Source organism: Rhodamnia argentea, chromosome 2 (assembly GCF_020921035.1).
Source record: "Rhodamnia argentea isolate NSW1041297 chromosome 2, ASM2092103v1, whole genome shotgun sequence".
Lineage (NCBI taxonomy): Eukaryota > Viridiplantae > Streptophyta > Magnoliopsida > Myrtales > Myrtaceae > Rhodamnia > Rhodamnia argentea.
In genome coordinates this window covers 29,284,976-29,299,488 of record NC_063151.1, presented here as the reverse complement: position 1 = coordinate 29,299,488, position 14,513 = coordinate 29,284,976, and the positions used below count along the sequence as shown (strand labels likewise).

The 14,513-nt window shown below is 38.5% G+C and overlaps 1 protein-coding gene and 1 pseudogene across 1 annotated transcript; both read right to left on the bottom strand.

Annotated features, from left to right (window-relative positions):
- Positions 1–1,249: 1,249 nt before the first annotated feature.
- Positions 1,250–8,216, bottom strand: LOC115738992 (bromodomain adjacent to zinc finger domain protein 2A-like). The gene is made up of 6 exons (XM_030671839.2): positions 7,972–8,216; positions 7,786–7,875; positions 7,500–7,593; positions 7,176–7,334; positions 1,898–2,380; positions 1,250–1,804 (listed from the first exon to the last, which is right to left on the bottom strand). Exons 1-6 carry the CDS (start codon positions 8,032–8,034, stop codon positions 1,785–1,787), a joined length of 909 nt encoding a protein of 302 aa, XP_030527699.2. The 5' UTR covers positions 8,035–8,216; the 3' UTR covers positions 1,250–1,784.
- Positions 8,217–8,400: 184 nt separating this feature from the next.
- LOC115731034 lies at positions 8,401–9,080 on the bottom strand (annotated as a pseudogene).
- Positions 9,081–14,513: the final 5,433 nt, after the last annotated feature.

Below are 14,513 nucleotides of genomic sequence, written 5' to 3'. Positions count from 1 at the left end.
CGCAGATCAAGTACAGCACCTGCTTAGCAAAACCGGCCACCAGCAAGCCATTCAGGTCTCGACAAACACCTGCGATCGATCCGTCTGAGGTTCCTTCAAGCCACGATTCGTCAACATTGAGCTTGAAAGCGATCTCCGGCAGACTCCATCGAACAGACTGAGCAGGATTTCTCACTCATTTTTGTTCCCCTGTTTTTCCTCCCTTTCCAAACAGAGCCTCGAAATATAGAAAGAAAAGGAAAAGGAAATAGAAATGTCAGCTCCAACGGAAATTTAAAAAAAAAAAAGAAAGCAATGCTTAGACTTCAGCACAGGCCTTTCTTGCTGCCGGAAATCGTGGTGTGGTCCTCCACTATTTATGTTTTCCGAGCAAGAAAACTCACGAATGATACAGGTCATGTTGGCCGAGGATCAGTGAGGTTGGGATAGAAATTACACTATGCTTTTTAGGGGTGATTAGAAATGAAAAGTAAAGGATTTTAATTATTTGTTTGTTGATATTGAAAATCGGCTTGGGCCTTAAGTAGTTATAGAGCCCACGGAGAGATTGTGAAGCCCATGGGAAAATACTTTGGTCGCGGAGAGCACGGCAAACCGATGCTCGATTAAACATGAACGTCGGTGACACCATGAATTTGGTCCGTCACGTCGATAATTTTGCAGAGCAATTAAAGTTAGTGCTTCAAACTGTTTAAAGGATAAAGAGAGCAGTCATCAAAGCCAATTCGAGAACTTAGGGGTAAGGTTCACGAGAATAACTGCAAACAACGGTTTTACCTTGTACTAGGCTATAAATAGTCGGAAATGACTATTTGTTAAGGACCGGATCAATCATAAAAAAACAACGCTTATCTTTTGCTCCGCAATTTATCTTATCAACACTTATCTTTATCGCACTTTAGTGTTATGTTTATGTTTTGCCATTTACTTTACTTTCTATCGGGAATCGTCCCAAAAACCCGTTAAAACAATAAATCCGAGAGCTCTACACTTTTCTGTGAATGATCTTTTTGCTCTACAATTCATCGACTACCCTTAATTTCTTGTTTTAGGAATTGAAACAGCAGTTCTACTGCATTGTAAAATCACTCCATCTTTTTAAACGCTTAATCAGTAATCGCTTATGTATTATTAATATCAAGGTAAAGACAACGGAAGGGATATACAAAGTGGTGAATGAAACTGGCGAAAATAAATCCGATGCTCCTGTATAAGTACCCAAAAATAAATAACCTATCTAAACCCCGAACCTAATATAAATTGTAAACTTCTGGACGAATATTCACGTGAACAGTTCAAATCCTCTTATTTTTCGACGTCAGTCCAAATAAGCGAGTTCAGGAAAAAGAGCGCTTTCCTTGGACACCTCCACGTCCGTGAGACGAGGACTAGGAGAAGGAACAAAACTCCGGGGGGTACTCCTTGGATCAGCAGGGCTCGGACGAGGTGCACTCATGGTTCCTCCCTCGGCGCTAGCCCTGCGCACCCTCTCTTCTGCTTTCTCCTTCTCTGCTTCGGCTACAACAATCCTGTTCTGGTATCTGGAAACCGCAGTTTCTAAGTAGTCGATCCGACGATCCCCCTCGTCCATTTTCTCTCGCATAAGAGCCAATTCCCTCTTCGTCCTATCATGCATATCCATTAGACGGCGCTCCGACATGTTGGCCATTGACAACTTGGCCTCCAGCTCCTCCACCTGGTTACACAGCATGATGGCAGCGTCTTCCATCTCCTTGAGGCGGCTGGCCTGTTCTCCGGTATGAAGGTCGTAACCCCTCTTGGACTCACCAATGCCATTGATGCCCTGTCAATGCAAAGACCAGAAGTTCAACACAACCGTCGGGAGTGTGCACGGGTGATGTCTAGTACAAGAACGGCGAAAATAAGGTTCAATCACTGAAAGGGAGGTGGTGGACGGCAGAGTCATAAAGCTGATCGTGCCGACCCAGTCCCTCTTCCTCCATAAGTTTCATGTCCTTGGGAAGGCAAGCTCCCCCAGAAATGCTCGACTGTGCTGGCATTTCTGCGGGGCTTTCAGTCCGGAAAATGTGCGAAGATGATGGAGCAAATGGGGATGAAAGTTCAGGCACCTGATCAGGAGCGGCTTGCAACTGATCTGACATTTCGTGAGACGGATGTGAGACTGCCGAGGATGAAGGTCGAACCTCGGAAGCAAGAGGGAGAGACGGAGGAGGAGGAGGAGGAGGATGAGAAAGAGGTGATTCCTCTTCCCGAGAAATGCGAGAATCGGCTTGTCCTGGTGGTGGGTGGTCTTCTTGCTGCTTCTCCGACTGTTCTTGTTCCTCTTCACATATCCGTATCCCTGATCTCTTCGTTTCCAGGTCAGTATCCTCCATGAGTATTAACTCGGTGATTCTCTCTGCACATATTTAAAAAGAAACAGAATAAAAATGACAAGGCAAAGGAACTTAACAGAGCGAGATTTAAGAAACATATAGCAAGTCCGAAACCTTTCTTTTGCTAGGACCGTTGATAGTTTGATTGTAAAACAAACAAAGAGGTAACTTATTTTGTCCTTCAAATACTACAGCATTTATTCTATAATTGTTTTCTTTTGAGAGTTCTTAGAGAAATACTGGAATTGTTATACGATATTCTCACACGATACTTTGATATATCTTAGAGGATTTTTGTTAGTAACCATTAACAACTTTATAGGGCAAACAATTCCTTAAAGATAGTATATTCACACATCAAAGTCTGATTTCATTCTTCTCAATCTATTTTACTAACACTTTTTAGGAATTCTTTGAACATCAATGGAGTTAGAGTCGATCAAAGTCATGAATCAAAATATGGTGAAACTAGACTGCTTTGATGGCAACAACTCTGCTTGTTGGAGAGACAAGACGCTATTTCTTCTCACCTCTTTGAAGATTTCTTACATTTTGGATCCAATATGATGGATCAAAGCCTACCATTGAAGAATGACAGCCAAATGCAGAAGCAATTGAAAGAGTCAACAAGGAGAAGAAGAAACATAAAGATGACGGGCTGCTTTGTCGGGTACATAATCTGAAAACAGTGTCTGATCATTAATATGATTTATTCACTAAGATGACATTTGCTAGAGACATATGGAATGCACTTGAATTCAAACACAATGCAAAGGAGCAAAGTACCAATAACTATTTGATTACAAAATATTTTGATTTTCAATTTGTTGATGCAAAACGCTTATTGGAGCTAGTCTATGAATGGAAAGTGCTTGTCAACAACAAATTCATGCCCAAAAAAATTAACATTCCAGAATCCTTTCATTGCAAAATTGCCTCCAAGTTATAATGATTATGGAAAAATGATGCTGCAAAAGTCAGAGGACATCGCTTTGGAGGAACTTGATGAACATTTTCGAATTGAGGAAGAGTCATGTTTATGTTATAATTTTATTATATATGGGACCAAGGTGCGTTATCAAGTGAAACGGATTTCAATCCAAAAATCACTAGACTTGTAAGTCAAGAAAGGGCATAATAAGAAGACACAAAAGAATAAAAAGGGTGACTGTTTTGTTTGTGGCAAGCAGGCATACTATGCAAAAGAGTATAGGTACCGCAAAAACACATCTAAGGACAAGAACACATCAACGGTCAAGGCAAATGCTAATATAGTCAGAAAGACTTTTGCGGCCATAACATGAATATTTCTGAAAAAATTGATGATTTTGTGACCATGGTTTCTGAAGTCAATATTACTTTCGTCAAATCTCATTGGTGGTTAGATTCTAGGGCAACGGTCCATATGTGCAAGGACAAATAATATGCAAGCATATTGAAGAGGCTGTTAACACGAATATTCAAGAGGTCCAAATGGGAAATAACAACTTGCAAAGGTTGCTGGCAGAGGCACAATGGATATAGATTTTAATTCCGGAAAGAATGTTACCCTTCTTAATGTGTTGTTTGTATCCAAATTAGGAAGAACTTAGTTTTTGTTGATTTACTTCGTAAAAAGAGATTTCGGGTTTTGTTTGAATCTGATAAGGTTATCCGGTGAAAAAATGAGTTGTTCACTTGAAAGGGTTATGCTAGTGATGGCATGTATCGACTTAGTATCAAGAATAATAGCAAGTCTACTTTTTCTGCTTATATTGTTAAGTTTTCTTTTTATGGCAGAATAAATTAGCAAATTTAAATTTTTGTTATTTAAAGAATATGAAAATATTAGGCTTGATTTATGATAGAATTGATAAATGTGAATTCAGTCCACATCTATATCAACAAGGAAAACATCTCCTAGTGTTAAAAGACATTCAAATTTATTACTTTTGGTGCATAATGATATATGAGATATGAGAATTTAATGGTAGGTTAGCTCGTGGTGGTAAAAGGTATTTCATTGCTTTTGTGGATATATTGCAGTAGGTATTTATTTGTTCATCTTCTAAGATCAAAAGATGAAGCATTTAGATAGAGGTGACAATAATTATTAAATGAATTTTCATTTTTTTTAAAGAACATGGTATTATTCATCATGTTTCAACTCTATACACTCCACAACAAAAAGCTTTGGCTGAGAGAGAGAATATGTCTTCGGGAAAAATGGTTAATTGTATACTTTCAAATTCAGAGCTATCAATTAATCTATGGGGAGAGGCAATTCTTACTGCACGTTACATTCATGATAGAATATCACCTTGGAGAAATAACATTAGCCCTTATGGATTGTGGAAAGATAGAAAACCAAATTTGACATATCTTAAAGTGCAGGTACTTAGCATATTGTAGAGTATGTGATCCTAAGAGAGCAAAACTTGGTTCTAGAGGTATCAAAAATGTTTTTTTTTTTTGGATATAGTAGAGCTTATAGGCTTCTTGATTTAGAGTCAATCCAATGTTATCGTAGAATCAAGAGATGTTGAATTCTTGACAATAAATGTTCTGCAAGTTTTGAAATTATTAAGAATATTTCAAATACAAGATACAAGAGACACAAGTACATGAGAAAGAAACAAATGATTCTAAACACATGACTGAACCAAAGAGAAGCAATGTGGTAAATAAATATTACTTATTATTAAATCTAGAAGATGATCTTAAAAGTTTTAATGATGCTATGTCTTCTAGAGATAGTCATTTTTGGAAAGAAGCTATAAATCATCATAGGGACTCAACTATGTCCAATAGTACTATGTATTGGTAGATTTACAAAAAAGATTTAAATTTATTGGGTGCAAATAGATTTTTAGGAGAAAATATAATTATGATGGTTACATCCAAGCTTTCAAGGCTAGGGTGGCCTCGGGTATAGACAAAAAGAACGGATAGAATATTTTGATATTGATGCTCTTGTAATATGTATAATAATTATTCGAAATCTTTTTGCATTAGCATCCATTCATCATCTTTGCATCCATCAAATGGATATCAAAACAATATTTTTTCTTCCAAAATTTAATTAAGAAAATTTACATAAAACAACCGGATGGTTTTGTTCTTCTTGAAAATAAAAGAAAAATATGTAAATTAGTTATATCTCTTTATGAGCTTAAGCTATCTCCTAAGCGGTGGTATGAAAAATTTGACTCCACAATTGCAATAAGTTTATAATTTTTTAGGTAGTTTTTCCAAACAAAATCACATGATAGATGTGGTGCCACTACTTATGAAAGTTAGCATTATTTTAGAGATAACTCATGAAACAAGAACAAGCACAAGGTTACAATAGTGCAAAGTAAATTATAGATTTTTTGTTCAAACAAGAAATTAGTATATGAGAAGTATATTCGATTCTATTATTAAATTAACAGTTTTAAAGTTACATTTATTTGTAATTTTTATAGAATTTTAAGATACTTTCACTAAATAAAGGTTTAACTAAAAAAAAACCTTCAAGTACGTATATATTTTATGAAAATTTTGGTTGTGTATTTTTAAAATTTTATTTTTGTAATGTTGTTGTACAAACAAAATGGAGGATTGCTGATAGTTTGTTTATAAAACCAACAAAGAGGCGCCTTGTTTTATTAATTGACGGTTTTTATAACATGAAAAGTTGTGTCCTTTCAAAATAGTTTTTCTATTCACAAAAGGGTTTCGTTTTTATAAATTCAACAGTTCTTGTTCAATATTTACTTCAAAATTTTCTTTTGTTTTTAATAAATTATAGTATTTGTTCTCCAACTATTTTCTTTTGAGAGTTCTTTGAGAAATACTAAAATTGCTATTGGTATTCTCATTTGAGACTTTGTTATATCCTGAAACATATTTAGCAATAACTGTTAGCAACTTTATGGAGCAATAATCCTTTAAGGATAGCATATACACGCCTCAAAGTCTCGTTCCATTCTTCCCGATCTATTTACTAGGACAACGCTGATTTAAGCTACTGACATAATCTTAACAACCCGAGAGATCAAAGAGGAATGCAAGCATCCAGTGCAGAAGCACCCCACAGATAGGGATAAGGGAATGTGAGCCTCGGGGAATCATCCACAGGTGTTTTTTTTTTTTTTTTCTGTATTTTTCCAAGAATCATTGGCCTTCTGAACTGAACCAGAAGCATTCAATCGCATTACTCGAGGAAGCATACCTTAACAAGGCTTAACGATCGAATACTTGGTCCTCTTAATCAGTGAAAACGTTGTCGATTTAACAAGAGTGATTTTCATGTTCATCGAATAAGTCACTTTCACGGCGTATCAGTTCCTCCAAAGATTTCAATGCCAAAAGAATGAAGAATTACCAAAAAAGTTCTAAACCTATTACAATTATACCAATTTAGTCTCATTTATGCCCCATTTGCCCGACCGGTGTTGACATAGACTCTATCGGTGCTCACGTGGACTTTTTTTTAATGATAATTTAATACTTTTTCTATTTTATATTTTATATTTTCTTTTGTGTGTTTTTTTTTTTTTTTGGACTTAGCCCCGTGAGGGCGTCTCGGCCCCAAGTCTAGGGGGAAGAAAAACTAAAAAAGTTATAGAAGATTCAAAAAAATTGTTAAATACGTCAGTATCAACCGGCCAAATGGACTGAATTAGCACAAATGCAAAAGGTTTGAGATTGAAATGGCAAAAAAAAATGTAGGACTGAATTAACACAATTGCAATAGGTTAAGATTTTTTGGTAATTCTTTCCAAAAAGACCTCGACTTATTTACGCCTTTATCCTCTACATATGTCGAGGGCATGTGTTGATGTATGCACAAACCTGTTGTAGGAACGGTATCATTTCGTGCAGCCAGAATGGCCACGCTCAAAATGTCTATGGCGCAAATCTTCCGCAGTTCGAACAACACCTCAACTGTATTAATATGGCCAACGAGCGTCAGCGTCTCTTCTTTTCCATCAAAGCGAGCAGTATCTATACCTGCATAATATACAGGAAAAGCAAAGAGGAACAGTTGGACGACAGCGTCAAATTGACAAGGCTCTGTCTCTCTACAATGTACTGGGAAATCGGCAGATCGAGTCTGATGCTGGGATAGAAGTTCGACCAACGAGTTGAATATCCACGGAGGAAAGAAGGCTGTACCTAGATGCGATAGTGATAGAACTCGCATGGCTTTCCTTTTGATTTTGTCGTAAGGGCGAGACTTGACCTTCAATTTCAGCTCCAGCAGTAATCGCTGTGAAATTACGCATGATTCCACCTTTGTTAACTCAAAAACAAGAAGCTCGCAAAATGATCAGCCTATTTCTGCAGCTAAAAACAAATGTTCGACTGAATCCAGAAAGCATACATGCAATTCCCACATAATCTCGAACCACTTCGTCCCCAGTAGAAATATCATTGCTTCCAGAAACAAATGAGTACTCACCTTCCCTCCGCTCTTCGTGTCTGAATCAGTGCTGGCCGCAGAGGAAGGCCTTGCGAACACCTTTCTCGGGAAAAATAGGCAGAAACCTATCTGGATCTCAATAGAAACATCATTAATTCCATCGATTTTTTTACTAAAAAAAGATCCAGCTCGGTCAGCTCGTGCTCACAAAAACGTAGTACTCACCTTTCCTCCACTCACGGTGTCTGAATCGGTGCTGACCGGAGAGGAAGGATCAATGATCACCATCCCCAGGAAAAACCGGCAAAAGTATATCTGGATCGCTTCTGAAATTGACGAGAACTTCGGAGCTACGGCGACGACAGAGAAGCAGATCAATGCTAGTTTCAGATTGCGGGGTACACGTTCAGATACTAATACATCAAAAGGGACGGAAACTTCCCTTATTCAAAGAGAAAGAAAAAAGGAAAAAGAAATCGAAGAAATTGTGGAAGCGGAAGAGGGAATTTGTTCCTCCTTGGGCTGTCAAAAGGACCGCGCCAGCCCGAAAATTTAGGGAATTTTTGGGCCGGACATTAGTACTGTTTCAATATGGGCCAGTACCATTAGACTAACTCAGGTCCGAAACTTAAAAAGTCCATCCCAGAAAGAGTGCAAATTGATGTCCTATTGACAGAGCGGCCGCGACGGCGGCGGCTGCAGCTGCTGCCGGGGGAGGCGGAACCGGACCTGGGAGGCCGGGGACTTGACGGCAATGCCGTGCCAGCGGATGCCGCCCGCCCTTGCAGGAAACCTCGTGGGCGCGGTCGTCGTCCCTGGCGATCGCGTGGGCGGCCTTCTGGGAGACGTCCCACGTCAGCGTGGCGACAAGGATGAGCCCCACCACCGCCGTGGGGAGGACCAGCACGAGCCCGCCGCCCAAGCTACGGCCCGTACGCCTTGATCGCCGCGATCACCGCCACGTAGATCGCGTCGGGTTCCCCATCACCGCGTCCGACACCGCCATATCGATCTTCTATTTCCCCAATACGTCCTTCTTTCTGGGTTCTTCGAGCGGAGCGACTGGAATCAATGGGGGTGCAGTGTGTGAGTAATGACCTCAGAATCTAACGGAGAGACTGAGGAGGAAGAAGAAGAAGAGGTGAGAGAGTTTCCAAAGCTGTGGGTTCTTGATTCGGAGTGACGGGGATTTCAGGAGCGCGTGAGAGGAGAGGAGAGGAGAGGAGTTGATAGTCGGCAAAACGGCAGCGTTTTGGCGAGGGATTGGAGGAGCAAGTGACGTGAATTTGGGGCGAGGCTTTGGAGTTCGACCTTATCTTCACCTTTCCTTTCTTTGCTTTACTCTTTTTTTTTTTTGGGGGGGGGGCTCAAATTCTTCGCTTTACTTACAAAGGGAAGGGTGGGGGGAGGGGGTATTGAGGATCCCGAATTATATGTTGGACGTGTTATTTTTTTGGTCAAAATATCTTGGTCGTATTCAAATTCGTCGTTTAAAAAAAAAAAGGCCACCAACCCGACCCGATCCGGACCAACCGAATGTCTTGTATGATTCGGGTATCTAGTCGGCTCGGGCCGGGCCGATCTTGGCGATGATTGGTTTCGAACCGAGTCCAACCTACATCAGATCCGGCCCAACCCGGCCCACCGACACGTCTAGTTCCTTCTAAAATAGTGTGGGCGTCGTGCCCTTGCACTCTAAAACTTTTGTTGTCGAAGGAACGCGTGGGGCATTATTTTCAAAATAACCAAAGCCGATCACTTAGGGCTCGCATGGCAACGATTTTGATTAAAAGTGATTCTAATTAGAATTTTTTTTTTCTTATTATATTCCCTAAATGAGTTTTAGAGAATCAAAACGTATTTGGTAATTGCATAAAATTTCCGTTCCTGGAACAAAAAGGGTTTTGTAACTGCACAAAATTTTATTCCCTAAAATAATTTCTCTTCTCAATTTTTGTTATTTAAGTCAAATAATTACGTAAGTATTTTTAATTTAAGATTGATTCATATTGATTCTCTTATATAACATATTGCCTATAATATTTTTTTCGTGTCATTCCGTATAATTGTCCTGTCGTAATGAGTCATTTTAAGCTTAAAAAAAGGTAGACCATGTTGGGTTAGTGTGTGATTTCAGATTAGCTCAAGCCTTCGTAGGCCTACACGAAATCACAACGAATGGATATCAAAAAGTGATTGTTTTTAAGCTTAAAAAGTGATTTCGGGTTAGTTTTTTATGGTTTTAGGTCAAGTGAAAAGTGATGAGAAAATTGAAAGGGAAAAGTGAAAAATGTGGGACTTCATTCTATTTTGTGATTATCAAAAGTAATTCTTTTTCTAGAGCCAACTTTTTTTGTTATTGTTTTTGCTCCAAAAATGTTTCCGAGAGCGGAATCAAAATCAAAATCATTTATGGTACCAAACATGATTCTCATCATTTTTTGTTCTATGACACAGAATCAGATAAACGGAATCATTGCTTTGCAGGTCTAGACAAAATCATTTCAAAAAATAATTTTCGCGAAAAATAATTTACGCGAAAAATCATTCCAAACAGAAATACTTTTTTGTTCATCTGATTTTGTTCTATGACACAAAATCATTTACGGTACCAGAATTATTTCGCGAAAAATAATTTCAAAAAAGTAATTTTTTTGGATTTTTCGATGTTTGATTCACTGAAAATAAGCTAGTTAAACAAAACATTTTTCACTCATGAAAAAATAACGTTCAAAAGTAGGGAAAATATTTTCTTTTCAAGAAGAAAACATTTTTCCTCATTTGTTTTTTGTCCACCCTTCACATTCATTTTCTTTTTAACTATTTCTAAAGAATTGGAATTTTTTAAAATATTTTCCTTTTTTCTTTTCTTTATTCTTCTTCCGGCAGTAGACGGCCACCGGTGAGGGACAAGCCTTGCCAACCTCGGAAGAGGCTCCCCCTTGCCAGATTCGGTGAGCTAGGTTGGCAGCTTGGGGCGAGGTCGAGCCTCGCTTGTGGCCGGTGACCAGCAGAGGTGGAAAGAAGAGGGAAAAAAATAATTATAAAAAATCAGATTTGTTTTTAATTACAAAAATTGTCTATGTTGATTCCAATCGTACCACGTAAGACAGTCGGGTCCATGTTAGCAACTTTCATCTAATTGACATGCAAAAAATCAAATCGAAATTTTCGCACTTAATGACGGAAAATATTTTCCAGTTCATTTTCAGACTTTAGCCAAATGCCAAAAAATATCATCATTTTCCTGAAATTATTTTTCAAGAATGTTAGATTTTTCACGAAATAAGTGAAGCTCTAATCTCGATCAACCTGTCTCACTGATAGCACAAATCTCTACGACAACATGGCGCATGTCAAGCCCTGTATTTCACACCATGATCAAGGGCATTTTTATCGCAAAATGCCTCATTTGACCAAACTAATAAGAATGACTAGATGTGTCAATATGGACTGATAACCCATATTTGACCCATTTTCAATAAAATGGGTCAAATATGGGTTAATCAAATTCTATAAAATGGGTTATTAATGGGTTAATCAAATTCTATAAAATGGGTTATTAATGGGTTAACCTAATTATATGTGGGTTGTAAATAGACAAGCCCATTTACAACCCATTAAGCTAGGCAAGGCTAGCCCAATCCATTTGTCAATATATATTAATTTTCATTTTGATTATTTTTTAATAAGTAAAAAAAAGAAAGAAAAATTAATAATAAATTTGAAAAATATAAAAGCTGCTAATGTTGTTGTTCGCTTTGCCGTCCGCCACCCCGACCGCTAGAGGTGTCAAACGGGTGGGTCGGGTCAGGTTTGGGTCGGGTCGAATATGGTCCGACCCATATTGACCCATATAACCCGTTTTGACCCATTTCTATACAATACAAATTTTATGACTCATACCCGACCCAACCCATACCGACCCCGTATTTCTTAAGCGTTTTCTTTTTTCTTTTTTTATTTTTTCCTCCTTCCTCCTTCCTCCTTCCTCCTCCCTCCTCCCCCTCTACGACTCCTCCTCCCTCCTCCGTCCGAGGCCGGCGACCTCACGAACACTCGAACAAGCAGCCAACACATTCACCATCGTGACCACCCGATTCGGGTTTAACTCGAACAGCAACATCCGCTCGAACGCCGTCAAGACATCATCGAACCTCCTAACCTTCGTGTATGCAGTGATGAGGACAGTCCACGACACGACATCTCTTTGGGGCATTTCGTCGAACATCCGGCGGCAAAGTGTCATGTCACCGCCTCCGGACGCGTAAAGATTGAACAATGACCTCCGGACGAGCTAGATGCTCGTAGGTGGCTGTCGCGGCGGAAGTAGTCTCCGTCGAGTGATCTTCCTCTGTGTTCGTTACTCTCGGACTCCGTGAAGAAGAAGGAAATAGAGATGAAGACTCCAATGGCTTCCAAAGCGTGGGGTTCGCCTTTTTTCGAGTGACATAGAGTTGAAAAATGGGTTAAAATATGGGTAAAAAAGATAACCCATATTTTAACCTGTTTTTTGGACTTTAGTTTTTTCAACCCATTTTATCCCATTTTAGGAAAAAAGTGAGTTACCCATATAGAGTGGGGTCTTCTCAAAATGAGTCAGAAAATGGGCATATGACCCATATTGTCGGCTCTACCGACCGCCGCCATCTGTTGCCTCCGAACACCATCCGCCGATAGCTGCCTTCCTTCGCCGTCGTCCCCTTGCCGCGACAACAAAAAAGGAAAATAAAATAAAAAAGTAATTTTCAAAAAACAATAAAAAAACTAAAATTTTGATATAATTTTATAATAATGTTTAATATTAAAAAGAAATTATTATTATTATTATTTAGAAAAATAAACATTTTGAAAAAATTAAAAGAATTTCATTAAATTTGCATTCATGAAAGTGTTTTAATAATATCATTTTTCTAAACAAATTATAAGAAATAAATATTACATAATTTGGTTAAATATAGAAGTTTTTAAGTAATACGGATCGAGTAGGTTATGAGTTGGGTCGGGTAGAGATCGTTAGATATATACTACAATAAAATGAATCAAAACGAGTTAAATGAGTCAATATAGATCGAATCATATTGTAATCGACCTATCTGCTTGATACTTCTAATTATGACACGCAGATGCTGAGCCACCACATTGACCACCGTGATTGAACGCGAGCTGACCAAGGCCGTCTCTTTTCATTTATTTGTCGATCCATTTGAATCATCAGTTCAAAGAAAGGTATTGAAAGCAATCTTCGAGAAATTCCTCCTCAGCTTCTTCAATAGTTGACCGAGCAATCCATGATTTTCTTCTTGAAAATTAAACGGAAGACGGGAAGAAGGCGAAGCCACCAGGACGATTCCCATTGCCGCGTGAGCGCTTACCCGAAAAGACAAAAAAAAAAAAAAAAAGAAGGAAGAGAGAGGAAGGAACAATGCTTTCTCGATCAATAAAAGAGCCTATTTATTTGTTTTTTTTTTATAGAGAAAGTGGAAATTATAATTTGGCGTTCGTACTAAACTTTAAACTATTATTCAAATTACCCCCAAAAACATCATACATGACAACTACGCGTCAAAATAGCGAAGGCTAACCGGATACTCCGTTATGAACTTTTGGAGGGAAACAAGAAAGGGAAAAAAATATGTCAGAAATGGCTACTATCTAAACAGCTGTTCGTGGGGGCTGTCTATCCTAATCCCATATATCTGATTTTATCAATCCAAGATCGCCTTCTGGTGCATGTATCTGATCTGGAAGCATGCTTCGTTTGCGCTTGGAATTTTTTGATATGGGAGCATCCGGCTCATCGGAACAATCCTTGAGCTTCAACTTGGTTCCGTCGGCAATTCCAACAACATCGGTGTTCATTCACACCAAAATCGATTTTGGTTATAACTTGCTGTGGTGGATCGGTAATGAAGATGTCGACATGAAGGCTAATGACCAAGATGCCGACTAAGAAGTTACCGATTCCTAACTTGGCCGATTAAGCTCTATTTCTCTAGAAACGGACCAACAAACATACCGATGGGGACTAATCTAAACTATTTCCTTGATTATTTGGTGATATCCCGAGGTGATTATTTGCTAGTCAAAGCCGGAGCACGAATTTACTGAAGAGTCCAAGATGCAAGTGTCCATGTTTTTAATACATTTATGGTTTCTAGTTGTCATTAATGCTTGTTCTAGTTACTAGGAGTTTAATTACTTTATGGTTCTCATGTCTTTACCACTTGTGGAGTCTCTATGTTTTAATTGTCTCTGGTCCCCATAGTTGTCTATTTCCTATGTCCGAGTCCCTTTATGTAATGAGGAGAGTTTCTTATTGTAATGCGGATAATTTCGATAAATGAATACTTGGTTTAATCTGGGAATCGTACAAGTTAGCATTTTGGACGTGATGGAGATTTTAAAGAGACGCAGAGTACTTGAGGGTTCCCCGCTTCCTACGATTCGTTTTTTCCTTTTTCTAGTTCTTTCTGCTCTCTGTGTTGATTGGGATTCAAAAGTGCGTACGGTGAGTCGTGTTGAAGATGGAGAAGCCGGAGAATTCCAGGGAGAAAGAGAGAGAGAGAGAGAGAGAGAGTAATCATAGGAGGAAAGAACGGTTGGAATCATACATTCACCTTATTCTTAAATTAATTTAAATAAAAATTAGATTTGGATCAAAATGACATAATAGAGAGAAAATATATATAAAAAAAAAGACACGTCAGCATTTTTCGCTAATCAAAGTGGACGGAGTTAACGGAAAGACGCGATTGTACCAATTT

What these genes read in the sequence shown, in the direction of transcription:
- LOC115738992 (XM_030671839.2), bottom strand. Translation starts at nt 8,034, where the DNA reads ATGGTGATCATTGATCCTTCCTCTCCGGTCAGCACCGATTCAGACACC. An exon ending in ACACGAAGAGCGGAGGGAAG is followed by an intron (nt 7,594 to 7,785) that starts GTGAGTACTCAT and finishes GTAATTTCACAG; the next exon opens with CGATTACTGCTGGAGCTGAA. An exon ending in TGATACCGTTCCTACAACAG is followed by an intron (nt 2,381 to 7,175) that starts GTTTGTGCATAC and finishes AAATATGTGCAG; the next exon opens with AGAGAATCACCGAGTTAATA.